General features: G+C 39.9%; 1 protein-coding gene across 3 annotated transcripts in view; it reads right to left on the reverse strand.

Annotated features, from left to right (window-relative positions):
• Positions 1-1,472: 1,472 nt before the first annotated feature.
• The window catches only part of Lca5 (lebercilin LCA5), a 53,448-nt gene continuing 36,071 nt past the window's right edge, over positions 1,473-18,849 (reverse strand). For all 3 annotated transcript variants that reach the window (XM_052715426.1, XM_052715436.1, XM_052715446.1), the window contains 5 exons: positions 9,519-9,656; positions 8,309-8,405; positions 7,042-7,184; positions 5,793-5,925; positions 1,473-4,136 (listed from right to left, as the gene is read on the reverse strand). In XM_052715426.1, coding sequence (XP_052571386.1) covers positions 3,268-4,136; positions 5,793-5,925; positions 7,042-7,184; positions 8,309-8,405; positions 9,519-9,656 — 1,380 coding nt within the window. In that variant the 3' untranslated portion in view covers positions 1,473-3,267. The remainder of the gene's footprint in view (positions 4,137-5,792; positions 5,926-7,041; positions 7,185-8,308; positions 8,406-9,518; positions 9,657-18,849) is intronic.

Consider the following 18,849-nt stretch of genomic DNA (forward strand, 5'->3'; position numbering starts at 1 on the left):
GGGTGGGCATATCAGAGCATAACCTGAGCCAGTGACACGTCCGCCAGTTTGTAGGAATTTTAGGGAGACAGCGTCAGCTTGAGGGGATCCTGTAGGCTTGAAGCTACCAACTTAACATTCGTACCGAAAGACTAGCGGAAAACATGAGACAGCGAAAGTCGCCTATTTTGTGTAAACTCTTTTTGTAGAGTACTGATGCACTGATGCACAACTGTTTTTTTGTTTGGTTTGGTTTGGTATCTTATGTTCTAAGTATTGAGTGTACTATTCTACCTTTGAAATATGCTGCAACATGTGTTATAGTTGCCTCAATTCTAAAAACAAAGGACAATGATTGATAAAGTACCAGCTACTTAGGAAAAAGCTCTGTGAGGAATAAATAAGCCAAAAAACACAAAAGCAGTAACTGCCATCTCTGATATTTAAAAAGTATGCCCTCCCCTTTTCTTAATTCCTTTTCCATAACAACAACAAAGCAGGGAAGATTTGAGTGCCTCTGACTGCATGGTTTTGTGTTTCAACCCGGTGAACATATGCAAGTCCCACAAGGTAGACTCAACAGCACAGATTTGCAGAGACAAAGGAAATGCAGAGGTTTCCTAGCTTATCCAGACATACACTGTGGCAGAAGTGGGGTGTGAATTGTATCATGCAGCCATAGACCAGTGTGTTGCCCAATGTGTGTGTGTCTGTGAGCCCCTGAATCTTTGTTCCACTTTTTCAATTATTCCATGAAACTCATAATTAGCTTTGATAACAGCAGCTCTTTATCAAGTGCTTTTAATGTGCTGGGCATTGGCAGAGCATCAGCCTCAGGATTTTACTTACTTATACTCACCATAAGGACCACAGACGACCATTAGGAGCTGAGGAAGCCATAGTCCACAGACACAAGGAGCCACGCTCTCGACCCACCTAATCCAGGCAGGGTGCCCTCAATGAGAGAAGAGCACTTTCAATTGATTTTTTTTAAAAACAGACTTTCATGTGAGAAGGGTATGTATTGTGAAGCTGAGAGAAAAGGTTTTACAGGTATTCTCTGTTGCCAAGTTACAGTGACTTACTTCTAAAGCATTCACATCATTATCAGGGTGTACATTTCCCTTCCCTGTGTCCCAAGCAGCCAGGGACACCAGCTCAGAATATGAAGTGAAGATGATCAGCAAACATGATTCAGCCGGGAAACAGGCCCGTGTTTACAATTCAAATCAATCCCCCCTGCCTGTACCCCCTCTTTATTACCATGTGAAATACGTGTCATTACAATAGCTATTAAGATAGAAAAGATTAATTGGAACTATAATTATCTGATAAGACTGCCACAATGTCTATCCTGAGTCAGTACCAATTTCTGTGCTTCAACTAAAACTACTGAGCAAAACATAGGTGAAGGATGAGGTAAAAATCTTCCAGATCCTGCTTCCACTGGACATCTCCGAAATATAAAGTATCATTCAAATAAAGAGTCATAGTGTGTTTAAAATTTTTATTAGTAAGAGGTCTGAGTACAAATAAATTTAACTTGACATTTAGAAAAAACTGATTTGTTCTCTAAGTCCCATACATTTTAATATCCAATTCTAACACTAAACATCATAATGCTTTTAAGCTTTTAACTTAATTTGTTTTAATTTTAATAATTCTTTGCTCATTGGGTTAAATAGACTTCTAGGTAGAAAAAAAGGCATAAATCCAATTAAAGTAATGAATAAAAATTTTTCTGAAAAAGTTTAAAAACATTAAAATTAGAATACTTTGGTAGAAAACTTGCAGCCATGAACAAAATTAACATTGCATAATGTTTTTATCAAGAACTGTATCACAAATAACATGTTTACATATATTACAATGATTTGCAATATAGTAAATGCTTATCACAGAAGATCTAAAACCTTCTTTGAGAAAAGTTTTAAATATTATTTAGCACTTTAAGGAGTCTGTTCCCAATAAGTGACAAGAAGCCGATCCAGGAGGTGGCAGGCTGTGCAGCTGGGAATGAGAGACCTAACTAGGTAATGTCTTATCAGAATTTAGAGGAACCCCAGATACCATGGGAACTCCTGCCCCCAGTCAGTGTGAACGCCTAGCTAGCGTAAGACCCACACCATGAACAGATGGTCACATGCTCAGGTTACGCCATTACATACAGCGTTTCTCCTTGGCTGATATGTCCAGAGGACCAGTCCTATTTAGCAAATGCCTCTGCATCTGGCTTGAACTAAGTGGAAGGAAACTGTGCCATTCAACAGAAAGCTATTGAGTCTACTCGGCACAGGAGGTGTCCCGATTCTAAAGATTTCTAACCACGGTTGCTTCAACATCAGTCCTGTAAACTCAAGAGTATCACACTTCTGTCTCCTGGGTTTGAGCACAAGTTCAAATCTTAAAATTATGTATTAAAACTTCCAAAAATAGGGCTCTGGAAACATAATTGAGCTGAAAATCATTCTGTGTTGAGCTGACATTTCTTCTACTTCCTGTATTTGGTAGGGAATCTTCCACCGGTCACCAGAATACAGAGTGTACAAAAGGAGGGCATGACACTGTGCCCAAGCCTCCTGGAGCCACGTAGAGGGGCACCGTAGAGGGAAAAAATGTCTCCCGTGACCCACCTAAGTGGCCAGCAGAGCAGCAGTGAGTAATTCCAGGACTGTAACTGAGAAGTACCGATTGCCCCTCAGGAGTAATACCTCATTACATACCGTGGTAAACACCCCAAACACCTGGGGGGGGGGTGTTTCCAGAGGAAGAGGAAGTCCCAATGTTGTTGCCACCAACACTCAGGAGTGGTTTGACTGTCACCTCAGACAAGGGCACAGCTCCTAAGTCCCACCACTCTCTGCTACCTGGGGTCTTCACCGGAGACCTTTAATTTCCATCTAACCATCAGTGGGAAGGCAATGCTTAGGCTCAGTGAGATCTGACCAAAAATAAACAGAGGTAAAAGTAGGAAATAAAGACTCTAGTGAGGTTAAACTTCCCACAGGGGCCAGCTCAGTGAGTGAGACCAGCTGTAAAAACAGAAAAAAGGAAGCAACAACTCTCCTTTTGGGTCATTTCAAAACAAAAAAAGCATTCTTAGCAACCTGGCTATGTGGTACGGCACTATCTGTTGAATTGTGCCACATTAAGCTGCTAAGAATTATTCCCTAATAAGGTTATTTTACCATTAAAAGTTAAAATGTTTGTAATAAATACTGTATTAAAATTCTTTAATATTTACAATTTAAAATATATACACATATATATACTGCGGGCTCCAGTCAGTCATCGGAGTGTGACCTCTTCAATGTCCTCATCAACAGGGTCAGCAGCTTTGACTGTTGGCTTATTGCTTGTGTGTTTCAGCCGCGGCCTGTTGGGATTAAAACTTCTTCCCTCGCTGTGGAAAAAGTCTTCATCTTCACCATCAGGTTCCCGAACTCTGCTGCTTTTATCCCCAGAAGGGAAATTAAGAGGGTCCAAGTCTCCTCTGCTGGCAGCCAGAAAGTTTGGGTCACCACCGCTCTTGGAGGAGACGGTGGCGGTGCCGGCGCTGGCGCTGGCGCCGAACAGCTCCTCCATCAGGTTCGCCTTTTTCTCTTTCCTCAAAATGAAATCTACATTGTCTTTCCTCGGGCTTTCCAAACTGTTGTTTTGGAAATCTAAAAGGCTACTTTTTTGGCTCAGTGGATTGGACTTCCCTGACATTTTTGCAAACGAAGGCACATAGCTACCAAATGCAAACTCATCTGGAGGGCCCGGGCTTCGAATTGGTCCTGGGCTCCGGCCTTCTCCTCTGGGAGTTAAAAAACTCATGTCTGACAAATGATGTCCGTTAAATCTGTCTGAAGACTCGGAGAATGTGTATGATTTGGGGCTTCTGTCTGGAGAAAGCAGTTTTGATTCAAAGTTGGGGAGCAAGGGCAAAGGGGGCCGGTTGAGGTTCTGTGGATCCTGGAGTTCTTGGTTGATTTCATCCAGTTTGGCAAGAAGCATTTCTGTCTTTAGTCTTTCTGCCTCGTCTTCGAGTTTATCAGCATTCTGAGTTTGAGACGTTTCCATCTGGAACCTTCCAGTGTCCAGTGCTGGCTTCTCTGCTCTTCCTAGCAAAGATGACTTACTCTTCACTTTATCAAGTTCTTCTCTTTCCCATTCTGTATAAAATGAAATTTAAAAAGAGGAATTTTATAGAGTAAGTATTTCTAAATAGGAAAACTCAGTAAAAAGTCTTTTACTCTACATTTGACATTCGAAGATAGGTAGAATGGACATCATCATATTTTGTTTCCACGTTTGACAGTCTGGATTAGAAAGTAATTAACATGGATTACACTTAAGAGCCACAGCCCACACTCTGATCTTCAGTGTAGCAGTAGGAAGGTTCTCCATGTAGTGCTGTACAATTCATGGTGTGCAGTGAGACAGAAAGAACAAGGAATTTAAACAAATTCTTGGCTGAGAAAGCATCCCTTACTCCGAACTCCAACAGCAAGAGCACTCACTCAAGTTAAGAGAGAATCTCAGTTACATCTCAAATGAAGAGCATCCTATTTTTTTTAAAAAAGGTATGTACTTATCAAAAATAATAATTGCATAGACTAAAAAAAAACATAAACAAAAATACTCCACAGTAAAAATGACTTAGAGGTGAGAATTAAACACAATTTGTGATCAAGTTCTGAGAGAAGAAAATGCTTCCAGGAACACGCCTGTGTTTACCAACAAAATCACAAGATGCACAACAGACTAGCTACGTGTGTCAGAGTTAAAGCTCCAGAAGAGTGGGAACTGTGATGGAGAACTGTGAGAAAAGGTCTGTGCCTGGGGAAAGGGCACAGACACGATGTGCAGAATTCATTTGAAAGGCTTTGTTTTGTTTTGCCCACTCTTGGCAGTTTCCTCTAATTTTGAAATCATTTTTTTAAGTGAAAGAATTAAAAATATTGAAATATAAATATTTTATATTTAAAATAAAATATCAGTAAATGGCAAACATTCTGATATCATTCTGATATCAGATCACCCCATAACAGGGGGTGAAGAGACAGCCTAAGAGACCAAGCCATGGTCTTCTGTTATTTTATTCCTTTTCTTGTTCCCTAAAATGAACTGACCATAACAATTTTTCATCCTGTGGCTTAACACGTGAAAGCACCGTGCTCAGCCTCTGGCCAAAAGTGATATGAGTATCATTTCACATCCAATAAGCATGTTAACATTCCCATGCAATATGCATGCTAACAACTTCGACTGGATCACAAATTTCTGTTCCATGAATTTCAGCTTAAAATAAACAAACTCGAAAGATTTCTCTGTATACAACTACCACAGAACCCATGGGATACGAAAGTTAGTCCGGGACTCCCGGTGCCCACACCTCTAGCACATTCTATCCAGATGGAAACTATGCGAACTTTCTCTGAACTTATAAGCAATGCTATTAAAGATTTACAAATTAAAGTAAAACAATTCTAGGAATATTCAGGGCCTTGTAGATCACTCATTTTTGTGTTTCAGCTACTCCATGACCTAGAGATCAAGGCCAACACAAGAAAGGGCTCTCTTGGTTAATTCTTCATTTAGTTCCAGGAATAGTTTCCCTCTGTGATTAAACGTCACTCCATCTAAATTCTCTGGAGTTTATTCATTCATAATCCCCGAGCCCCAACGGCGACTTCAGCCTTCCTTCTCTTTCCTTTGTAACTCCATTCAATTGTTCTGACTCCAGGGTACCGCCCGCTGCTGCTGTCTCCGCCTCTTCCGGTTCCCTGCTCACTTACAGCTCACCAACTGCTTAGACAAACTCTTACCCCTCTCAGGCTTCCCCGAAGCCTCCTGCTTGCCAGAGCCTCCCTCCCGATCTTCACTGCGCGGTTCTTCTTTTTCCAAAGCTGGAAGTAGAATCTCTGCTCCACGCTCGTTCTGCTCTTGGTATTCCAGGTACTATTATGCATTTCAAAAATGCAAATTCATATAGAAAGGGGGAAAATAGTCTTTCAACATGGTGGATCATCCATTAAGCATGACTACCAAGTTAGAAATTAAATCAAATCTTCACTTAATAAGTCCAGTTATCATGTTTTGAAAGATGCTTCAAAAGGGATTATTTCTTAATTGAGCTAAATTTTTAAAGAAAAATATTATGATATATCAGAACCAATCAATATAATGAAAATAAAACCAACAACCTATATAAAATTGTGATGAGGTAAGCTGTAAAAGTAGCTTTGGCTTGTGTACTTTTATAACAAAATCTGATTAATCCACCTAACCAGAAATGGCTATTAACCAGCTGTGGTAGCCAACTAAGATAGTGTTGAATTATAGGACATAGGCATTGAAAGCCACACTGAATCTTTCAGGTCTACATTATGTCTAAATCTCTAATTAATAATTATATAGCATTTAAATCCTATAATGTTATAAACTTATCTGCTAGCCCCCAAGATGGGCAATCTTCATTGTCAGCTTAGAGTCAGTTGTCTAGGAGGAGATACACATCCAAGTGTGTCTCTAAGAACTGAGGAGGATGCTGCAGAGATGGCTCAGTGCTTAAGAGCACTGGCTGTCCTTCCAGAGGTCCTGAGCTCAATTCCCAGCAACCACATGGTGGCTCACAATCATCTATAAGTGGGATCTGGCATAAAGGTGTACATGCAGATAAAGTACTCATATACATAAAATAAATAAATCTTAAAGGAAAAAAAAAACTGAGGAGGAGGCCCCTGATGAATGTGTCTGGACATACCCTAATGGCTGGGGATTGAAAGGGAAAAAGGAGAGAGCTGGCTGAGCATCCACATTCATCTCTGCTTCCTGACTAGGTAATATGACCAGCTGTCTCACACTCCCCACCATAATGGATGACATCCCCTTCAAACCAACAGCCAGAAAGAGCCGATTCTTTCTTGGGCTGCATCTTAGGAGATATTTGGTCACAGAAACACTTCCCCAGAGGACACAGACCAGTGAGAGGTGGGAAGTATGCATGGAACTTGTGACCACATTTGTAAAAACAGATTTCCTGGAGTTTGGCTCTAGGCATCGTGGGGAACTCACCGAAGAAAGATACTCTGTTTCATTCCATTTGTTTTCGTAACACAGAACTGTCTGTGGTGTAATGGGAAACTCTTCCAGCTCAAAGTCTTCAGTGGTCTGCACGCCCTTTGTACACAGGTCTGTAAAGTCACTCTGGCATGATACTGCCAAGAAAGTCAGAGACAAGTGTTCTAACCCCACTCAATAATGTTGACACATATTCAATTGGCAATATTCATCTAAATGAGAGCACACACTTTGTTCATGAAGGATTAACTAGCAATTATGTGATTTGAAGACAATTATACTACAAATGCTAATAATCTTTTGCAAAATTAATGCTTTAAAATTTCTCTAATTCATAGGAGAATTATACTTTTTTTTTTTTTTTTTTTTTGGTTTTTCGAGACAGGGTTTCTCTGTGTAGCTTTGCGCCTTTCCTGGAACTCACTTGGTAGCCCAGGCTGGCCTCGAACTCACAGAGATCCGCCTGGCTCTGCCTCCCGAGTGCTGGGATTAAAGGCGTGCGCCACCACCGCCCGGCGAGAATTATACTTTTGTTTAAGAAAAGTAAAACTACACAATTATACAAAGAGTAAGTAAAGTGAAATAATATCTGGGATTCGATTTAAAATACACTAGAAAGTGGAAGGAATGGATAGAATAGCAGCAGTAAAGAGTACAACTGTTAAAGCTAGCTAGGTGCTTAACACCAGGAGTAATTATATATTTATGTTATCAAATTGCAATAAGAAGGTTTTTACCTCTTATTAAAACTAAGTTTATCTAATGATAACAGAAAAGCTGTACACTAACACAACATTGTGGGATGCTTCAACACAGGAACATATGGGCATTTTTAAAAGGCTGCATAAAACGTATTTTTTTTTTTAGTTTTGCAAATTCTATTTTTTTTTTAAATTTATGTGCATGGGTTGTCTCTCTGTGTGTCATGCACATGTGTGTGATCAAGAAGCCCAGAAGAGGGCATTAGATCCCCTGGAGCTGGAGTAGCAGGTCACCGTGAGCCACCTTACATGAGTGCTCTGGAAGATCATAAAGAACTCTAAACCACCCTACATACTCCCCAGCTATCTCTCCATCCCCCCAAAACATGATTTTAATGACTTCTCCTTAAGAAAGACAAAAGTAGAAAGACTGATTACTAGCAACGTTGATTTGCAAAAATCAAACCAAATCTATTCCAAGGGGCTCTTCTCCTTCACTTTCTTTACTTAGAATCCATTTATTACTAACAGTCCCAGTTTCAGCAGTAATGCTACTATACCGTGTTTTCTTGCAATAACTTCTTTTTCTTTCTTTGGAGAGGACTTTGGCAGACGATTAGCGTATATGTTTTTTATATCCAATTCTCTCTCCTTTTCCTGAAATCAAACCCAATACAAAAAAGGCAGATAATCAGTTTGAAATTAAACACTCTCGCCGGGCGGTGGTGGTGCACGCCTTTAATCCCAGCACTCGGGAGGCAGAGCCAGGCGGATCTCTGTGAGTTCGAGGCCAGCCTGGTCTCCAAAGCGAGTTCCAGGAAAGGCGCAAAGCTACACAGAGAAACCCTGTCTCGAAAAAGCAAAAAAAAAAAAAAAAAAAAAAAAAAAGAAATTAAACACTCTCAGTATGATAACCAATATCTTCTTTATTAAATTGGAATATTTCTAGGTCAGCTCTCCATTGTAACTACCAAACTAGAGGAAGAAAAATCTCCTAGGAGGGGAAAGAGAAGGAGGAGGAAGATGGGGAAGAGGGGGGGCGGAGAAGAGGAAGGGAAGAGGGAGGGGGGCAGAGAGAAGGGGAAGGGAATGGGAGAAGGGGGAGGGAAGAAAATACCACAAGCTCCACTCCTCCCCCCACAGGGCTAGTAATGGCTCTCTGATCCAGGCTTAGCCACAGAGACAAAAGTAGAGTCTCTCTTAAGCATGTGTTTGGGCTATTAATGACTTAAAAATCAAGAGCATGTTTTTCAACCCAAGAGATCTTCACAGTATGGGAATAATGCCTTTTTCTGAGAACTTGAACATCAAAGAGAAAACTATATAAGGTTATGCATAATTTTGTTGAATTCTGAACAAAATTCCAACCCATCAATGACCTCCATAAAATGAAAACATGCTTAATACAATCAACTAATGTGAATTGGTTTCCTCTAAACAAAATGAAGGGGGCTTCAACTTTAAAAGCAGGCAGTCCTGGGGTCATGTGAAGAATATTGGATCACTGAGGAGTGTGAGGCACATGCTCATTCCCATGGTTCTCTTCCAGAATTTTGTAAAATTTATTTCATTTATATTGTTGCGATTGGCATATACGGTACTTTACTTTGTTACAGCAATTATAGTAGCAATGCTTTTCTAAGAGACAGATACAGTACTAGAATTTTGTGAATTACATAGTAACAAATATGAATAGTGGCCAGTTTTTTCGAAGTTTTCATGTAATTTGTATGAGAGGAGAAATAATGTGGTCTAAACGAACATGCTCACCTTTAACTTGTGATAGAGCCGCTGTAGCTCCTTTTGAAGAACTTTGTTTTCATCATAGGCCTCAAATGCCCTTTTCCGTTCAGCAAGCAGCTGCCGCTGGAAACTGTTAGTGCTCAGCTCCAGGTTTTTTGATAGCTCCTTTATGTAGCAACAACAAAACCAACAGTCAAACACAGGGCTTAGACATGCCAGGCGACATCTTGGTAGCACTGACAAGACTTAAAAACCAGGCTAAGTTCAGTGTTCACGAGCATAACACAAGCCAGGAAACAGGCTCCCTATCCATTAGTAGGATGTCTAGCGTGCTGATCCTTCCTTGGTTTTCCTGATGACGGGTGATACATCCTTACACATTTGCCTACAGCACACAGTCACTTGAGGGACCAAAAGGCAGAACTTGTAACAGAGGAGCTTCCAGAAATCAGTGCTGGGACGTAAATACCAAGGTAGCTAAGAGCAAACAGTACAGATACAGTGTGTGCCCTGGGACACCCACTCAGGGAAACTGGCAGCTGTTCCCATGGTCTCTGAACATGCATCATCGAGGTTACGAAGAAGTGAAATTAGAACACTCTTTTTCCCCAAATAAGTAGTTATCTGCCTACCTTCTAGACAAAAAAGTCTTCTGAACAAAACATAAAATCCCATAGAAAAGGGGAATATAAGGTAGCTATAATCTCACTTCTCAGGAATTATCATTGTCAACATCTCAGTGTACAACCTGACTTCCATGAGCTTTTCCTGCCTCACTATGATAAAAACCTAAAGCAAGAGACTTTGGTACCAAATCCTTTAAAATGGAATCATTTCATAGATTAGCATAATTTATTTAAGTAGATTCTGCTGTCCCAGTTTTTCTGTACTTCCAGCTTTTCCCTGAGTGAATATCCTAGAATAAATAACTTCAAACATAAATTGATTATTTCCCCAGGGCAATGTTAAGAAATGAAGTGTCTTGGATCTTAGTGAAATTAAGAACTCCAGTCTTTGAAAGTAACAAAGTGAATAAAAAGCCATTTTGAGGGAAATAACTTATCTGATTTATATCAATCACTATAACAACACACATACATGATATCTATATATCTATCTATACACACACACACACACACACACACACACACACACACACATCTATATATATACACACACACACAAAATTCAAAGAAACCAAACAGTTCAGTAAAAAGTAGAGGAAATATTTGAACAGGTGATTCACCAAAGAAGGCAGAGACAAATAAGCACCAAGCATGAGGCTCCAGTATCATTTTCTATGAAGAAAATGCAACCTAAAGCCACAATGAAGTGGTATTACCTCTCGGTTAGAATGCCTAAAACTGGGAAATCTAATTGACAATGGTTCAGGGGATGAACAGCTATCAACATTCATGTACTCTGAGTGGGAATATACCACGTGCAATGTACCCACAGTTTTCAGGGCAAGCGACTGGCTTGGCTTGGCGACTTTCCTCAATATGTCGATTAAGGAGTTAAGGGTGAAAAGCAGAGAAAACCGATTTATTCAGCATGGCCACACTAGGAGGAACAGCTGGCCACACAGACATCACAAGCCCCCAGAATGATCTAAGAAGGGAATGTTTTCACCTACTCAATGTTGTACCCACAGTGGCTAAACTTGCTTTAGTAACAATGACGCATCGGAGATCACTGTTAAATGCAACGCTATGGATACTCTAACCAGAACCTAGTGGTGGAGTCCTGTAATCTCAGAGATGGGAAGGTGGAAGTAGTAGGAGCCTAGATAGAAGCCAGCCTGGGTTACATGGTAAGATTCTCTCTCAAAAAAATCCAAACCATAACATAGTACTAGGTTAAAATGTTCTGTGTAAAAGACTAGAGACCCACACAGGTCAGCAGCAGACTTCCTGCAGATTGGATCCTGTGTTTCAGGAGGAAATTACTGTAAAAGACATTATGTCAACAGGGAAAAAACCCACTAGGGACAGTGGAATAAAAGAAATTACTGTATACATGTAAATCACAATACTGATGTATTTAGGGTCAATGGGTATGATATATGTAACTTCCCCTCAGAAAGTTAATCTGTGTGTCTGCATGGGACGGAGAAAGAACATGGGATCCCATGACTGCATGTTAATATAAATATTAATAAAAATCAAGCATGTTAATATTTACAATAGGTGAGTTGGTAAACTATTTAGTTTAGTATTCATTGTAGCATTTTAGATTTACAACTCTACAGAAGTTTGAAATATTTCTACAAAACAGGTAGTAAGAAAACTGTTCCTCCAAGTATACTGAGGCCAATTAGTAAGTCATTAAACTACAGAGAAGAAATGCAGCGCAGGTAATGGGATGTAATGTGCTCAAGTTCCAAATGAAAGCGCTGTCCAGAAAGAACCTAAATGAGAGCCAAGAAAAGGAACACGGCAGAGTCAAGACGAAAGATTTTCAGGAATGAAAAGGTTTGCAACTCCGAAGTCCTTACTAAGAGAAAATATACTTCAGTAGGAAAGACTGTGAACCCCGAGAGAAAGAGCCAATACTGAGCAATGGTAACAAACAGAACAATGGTAAACCTAGAAAATGTCAGGAGTCACCTTAGAATGGGACCTACTGTCTGAAATTGTACACTTGGGAGTCTGGAGCCCTTGCACACCTCAATTTCTGTGACCCTACAGACATTTGCTGCCCTGGATCAATGAACCTTTCAGCCAAGGAGAGCAGAAGAAACTGTGTCTGAAAAAAAAAGCAAGTAAACAAACAAACAATCAAAAAAACCCCAAACCAACCAAACAAAAAGCCCTCCACATTCTACCTCCCAAAGGAACGGGTTGTAACCTCACCTCACATATGTATAGGAGATACTTAAGTGTAAAACACAAGCCCCAGCAAAGAGGGAAACTGCAGCCAGACTCTGGGGCAAACAGACACCAGCCGTGCTGAAGAGGAGCAGGGCTTCCAGGTCAGACTACTGAGGGCTGGCCACACAGGATCACCAGAGCCTGTGTCCCTTGCCTGATGATCAGGAATTTCTTTTCTGATAATCAGGATGTAGACTCCACTGGCCACAATGTTTCCAAGCTGTAGGACATGACCGAGAAACCAAACCTGAGAATCCACAGGTAGAAGGGGCTGGAATACAAACTACAGGCACAGAAAACATAGTCACTGAAATTACAGTGAAAAAAAAAAAAGTGGTCTCCAAATCAAGGAGGAATAACAGACATTTAAGTACAAGAGGCATTGAGAATTCTAAATAGACATGACCAGAAAAGCATGCATCCAAGGCACATTATACGAAAAATGCCAACAAAGAACAACACAGAAAGCCACAGAAGAAAACTTCAAGTAGCGTACAGTAAGACAGACTCATCCACGCAACATCAGACCTCTCTGCAGAAAGCCCAAACGCCAGGAAAACACAGAGAAGAGTGAACAGCTGCTTGTTAAGATTACCATACAGACCAAAGTTTTCCTTTAAGATAAAGGAAATGTTTTCAAGATGAGCACAAACTAAAGCAATTCATGACTACTAAACTAGCATTACAGAATACTTTACAACAGGAATAGAAGAATAAGCAAAGAATCAAGCATATTTAACTCAGTATTTGGCAAATCCCTAAAATAAATGAGAGAAAAGAACAAAAAGTGTACAAATAAACCAAGAAAAAATCCAAGAAAATTACAGTAGCAAATAACTGTCAATATTGACCCTGAACCTAAGTAAGAGGTTGTTAGCTTTCCAACTAAAAACTGCAGACTAGCGTATGAGATGACAAACAAAATCCAACCTCACTGGCAAAGACACACACTGAAATGGAAAGGCTGGAAAGGGATTTCCCCAGCGTGAAGAAGCTGTGAACAAGCAGGAACAGGTGGATTGGTGGGTGATAAAACAGACTTCAAGCCAGAATTAGAGGGATAAAGAAGAGCCGTCTACAACCAAAGGAATAATCCAGCAAGAGGATACAAGGGTTGTAAATATATATGTTCCACACATCGTTACATCCAATTTCCTAAACCACATGCTCCAGGTCCAGATAAAACAACGGTGATCTCAATATACACCAACTCTCACCAGTAAACAAGTTATCAAGACAGAGAAGCTTCAAAGTTAAGCTGGAACACAGGGAACAGATTTAACAGACATCTGTAGAGCGCGCAGCTGTGAAGATACTTTCTTCTCAACAGTTCATGGCACTATCTCCAAAATAGATCAATTTTAAGCCATAAAAGAAACCTTACAAATATTTAAAAACTGAAATTTTTCTTGTATCTTCTATCATAATGGACTAAAATTAGAAATCAATAGAAAACCACAGAAAGAAAAAAAAAGAAAATATTGAAACATAAGCTGAAGGATTTGGAGGAATGGGGTGGGAAGTCGATATGATCAAGATGCCTTGTATACATGCATGAAATTTTCAAAGAATAAATTGAAAACACATCTAAACGGGTAAAAAGAAAAATATGCAAACACTTGGAGACTGACCAATAATCATTGGTCAATTGATTGAATGATCATTAAGTCACTGAAGAAAACGGAAATTGCTTAGAATCAAATGAAAGTAAAAACACAACCTACCAGGTAGTTCTGGGGGCAGGGATGTTTACTGCGATTGTACCTACATTAAAAGAACCACAGACATCTCAAATAAGTAACTTACTGATATATATCAAGGTCTCAGAAAAGCAAAAGCAATCCAAACCCAAAATGAGTAGATGGAAAGAAATAATGAAGATCAGGAGAAAAAAAAATTAATGAGTCACTAAAGCAACATTATACTAAAGGAATCAGTAAAACAAAGTTAGCTGTCTGAAAAGATAAACATTCTCAAGAATACAGAGAAACTCTTAGCCAAGGTGCATAGGAAGGGAGCAGAGAGAAGGAGAAAGAGGTGGAGGAGGAAAAGAAGAGCAAGAGAGAACATGATAACCCAAATTAATAAAATTAGACATGAAAAGGGATATGATAACAGACACCAGTGAAATCCAAAGGACCTTCAGTTGATAGTTTGAAAACTTTTGTTCTGGGAAGCTGGAAGCTTGAAGAAACAGTTCAATGTCTAGACTCATAAGATCTGCTGTAACTGAATGAAGGTGATACAACAGATCCAGAAGAAGCAGTGAGACAGGATACGGAGAAACCAGCGTTGATGTAGTCACTGTTACATCCTCGTGACAACAGGCCTGAGAAAGACAACAGAGGGAGGGTGCAACTCACAGTTCAAGGGGGAAGCCAGGAATCATGACGGGCACGTAAAAGCCAGTCACATGCACCCACGACAGAGACAGCAAAGCTGCTGTGCCATTATTTCTCCTTTTTTTTCAGTCTGGGACTCCAGACCATAGAAAGAATCTTCCCTGAGGTGGGAAGTTAAAATCAGTTAACTCGATCTAGAAACTAGATACTCCCAGAGCTTCATTTCGTAAGTGACAGCCGATCCTGTCAAGCTGACAATCAGTATTAACATGACAAAATATAAATTAGTCCAGCCACTATGGGAAATGGAAGGTCCTAAAGAAACTAAAAATAGAACTACCATGTGATCCAGCTATTGCTACTTTTGAGTGTATATCCTAAAGAAATGAAGTCAGCACACCAAACAGATACCTGCTGCCCATGTGTACAATGGCACTATTCCTAACAGTAAGAATCAGCCTAGGCGTTCAACAGATAAAAATATAAAGGAAACAACACACATACTCACATACCATACACACACACACACACACACACACACCATATATACACATACATGTATACCATATACACACATACACCACACCATATACACACATACACCACACCATATACACACATACACCACACCATATACACACATACACACACACCATATATACACATACACGTATACCATATACACACATACACCACACCATATACACACATACACCACACCATATACACACATACACACATACCATATACATACATACACCACACCATATACACACCATATACACATACACCACACCATATACACACCATACACACATACACATACCATAAATACACATATACCACACCATATACACACATACACACACACCATATACACACATACACACATACATGTATACCACATACATACACACACCATATACACATGTATATGCATACAATATATGTACATACACATACTATATACACATGAACACATACCTGCAGCAATAAGTTTCTCTGGTCCCACCTGGCCCACAGTCCCACAGCCGCTTATAAAATAATTACTCAGAGGCTTAATATTAATTGCAAATTATATGGCCTATGGCTTAGGCTTCTTGCTAGCTAGCTCTTATAACTTCAACTCATCCCATAACTATTAATCTATGTATTGCTACGTGTTCCATGGCTTTACCTGCGTCCCATTACATGTTGCTACTTGGACGGCAATTTGGTGTCTCTCCCCACTCTCCTTTCTCCTCTTATTCTCTCTCTCTTGGATTCTGCCCTGCCATAGGCCAATGCAGGTTTATTTATCAACCAATCAGAGCAACACATATTCACAGCATACAGAAAGATATCCCACAGCAATACCATATACATACATACATGCATACCATATACATACATACACACATACCATAGAATATTATTTAGCTGAGAAGAATAAGATCTTGTCATTTTCAGAAAATTCAATGGAATTGGAAGTCATCATAGTGAGCAAAATAAGTCGGACACAGGAAGACAAGCATCACACACTCTTTCCCATAAGTAAAAACAGAATAGTGTTGACCAGGGCCTGGGAAGGCTATGGATGCCGGAGAGAGCGGAAGAAGGGTAGATGGCTATAGCATCCATGTCATGTGCCCATATGGGAACACCACAGTGAATCCCATTAACATGTACACTTACAGGTACTAATAAAAATAGATATTTACTTCATGATGAAAATATAAAACTTGAGATGAAATAAACAAATAGAAATGACTTCAGGCCACTAAAGCTGGAACGCAAGCCAGGAGTCTGTAAGAATTAAGAAAATGCATAATCAGGAAAAACAAAAGACTAATACAAATTTAGAAATAAGCATGCAATCCAGAGGCTTGAGAGGTGAAATGTAAACAGTAAAAGGAGAGAATACCTTACACATCATTCTAGAAGAGAATTTTATAATCTTGAGTTTTATAAGCTGCACGAGGGCCACTTAGAATAAAATAAAATTCTGTGTGAACATTGATGTAAACCCCCCAGTATTAGCATAAAGAACCAAGCAATACATAAAACTGCATCAAGCAAAGTAGCATTAACCCCTAATGTATCTAAATAAGTCTAAGTGCATCACACTAATGAAACAAGAATGCATTAATCTGTCCCATAGATACAGCAAAGGCAGGCATCCGAGCATCTGATGAGATGCAGTTCATTACTGAAAGCAAAGCTCAGCACCATGTTTCCTATTATGCATGATTTTCCCTCACAGAGAAAGATCCAGAAGGGTGCTAGAAGCTGTGATCTCTGGGTGGTAAGAATATTTAGTTTTCATTGTTTTTTCCTCTTTTTAAAAATGAACAAGAAAAAAAGCATTAAAAATTAAAAGGCCAACTCTAAAGATGTGTTTGAAATGAACGTGTCTGGGAAGAAGACCCTCCTAATGGCTTCGGCACAGCTAGTCCTGAGGAGGCAGCCACGGGGACTTTATTAACAATGTCTTCTTTTTCAGAATCAGACCAAAGGCAAAGTAGAAATCAAGTAAGAGCATGAATGTTTTAGATAGTCTCATATGTTGTACATTATTACATAAGGAAAAACCGCCTTCAAAAATTGATGAAATTAAATGGAAAAACAACTTAGGAATAGTATCTTTGCCGTGGTAGGACTAGGAAGACTTTCCTCACTACTTAAATAATTTTTGAAATGTCTTTAAAGAAGCATTTTAATGAAACAGAAACGCTGAACTTTTCCCGAAGTGAAGTATGTCAGAATGCTAACAAAGGGCGGCCACAGCTTAACAGCTGTGCAAACACACCCAATACGGCTGGTGTCTTTCCACTTATTTCTTCTTCCTAGCAAAGAGGACTCTCGGTAAACACCAACTGGGTTTGTTTAAATGGCTCCGTTCATTGTATCTTAACCACCATTCAGTGTCACTGCAGCTCCGTTCTCAAGACCTGGGCCTTGTGATACTCACCTCGCCAGCCCACCTTAAAGTCATGCCAGTTTGGGGGTTCCTGGCAGATGAACTCAGCCTCTAGTCAAATCCTTCCAGGGCTAGAAAGCTCAGCAATCACAAGGTACTGAGTCCATGGCAGGCCATTCAGTGATTAGGAAGTTCTTTACAAGTGAGTAGAAACAAGTTTCTATGTAATGTATGGCTCCAAGAACACCAAAAAATGGTATTTTTCCTCTTTCATGCCACAGCCCTTTGAATAATGAAGTGACATTTTTCCCTCAGTCTGATCCACGCCTCCATATTTATTCCATTTATTTTAAAAACATTTCATTACACTGTCTGTGTACACGTGCGTGCATGTGTATACATGCACTTGTGCCACACAGTACATGTGGAGGTCAGAGGACAACTTGAGGGAGTCAGTGCTCTCTTTCCACTGAGTGGGTCCCTGGGATTGAACTCAGGTCCTCAGACTTGGCTGCAAGCAGCTTTACCTGCTGAGATCAGCAGGTAAAGCTTGCTGTGACTTCCTAGCTATCCTGTTTGCTCTCTTCATGTCAGCTTGTGACTACTTCATTCATGTTATTATATGTAATCCCAGCAGTAAAATTAGAGTTAGCAATAGCTCCTACCCCATGGTGTTACCTTCTCTGAATAACTCTTTCCCCACGGTGGCACTTAAGCAGCAATACAGACTTAACAATTAAAAATATGTTCTTCTTTAGAACCCGGACTATTCAGCCAGAGGTTCCACAATAGATACGTACAAAGTCAACTTAAAAAAGAAAAGTTAAGCTCAATCAAATTTTATGAGTTTGTTTGGAGCCAAATTCTGAGCCTGGGGATTGATTCCATTTTGATCTTGTCATCATCAAACCAGCCATCCTCCACATTTGTGGGCCCGTCACAAATGCCTCATGAACCCATCATTCACTCATTCTTTCAAGAAACATTAATTCTAGTCCAGACAGCATATCAGTACTGAGAGCACAAAACCAAATTAGGCTGGTTCCTGACCTTTAGGAACCCGGTCAGTTGAAAGCTAAAGGGGATGAGGCTTACCATGACATCCAAATCACCACCTGGAAACGTCTCCATGTTCACGGCAGCTTGTCTGCACCAAGCTTGGGTGCAGTCACAGATCCACTTGTAAAGTGTTCTAACATGATTTCCACTTAGTTCAGGTTTCTTCAATGAAACAACAAACGTGA

The sequence above is a fragment of the Peromyscus californicus genome, unplaced genomic scaffold (assembly GCF_007827085.1).
Source record: "Peromyscus californicus insignis strain IS unplaced genomic scaffold, ASM782708v3 Scaffold_11__1_contigs__length_118956290, whole genome shotgun sequence".
Lineage (NCBI taxonomy): Eukaryota > Metazoa > Chordata > Mammalia > Rodentia > Cricetidae > Peromyscus > Peromyscus californicus.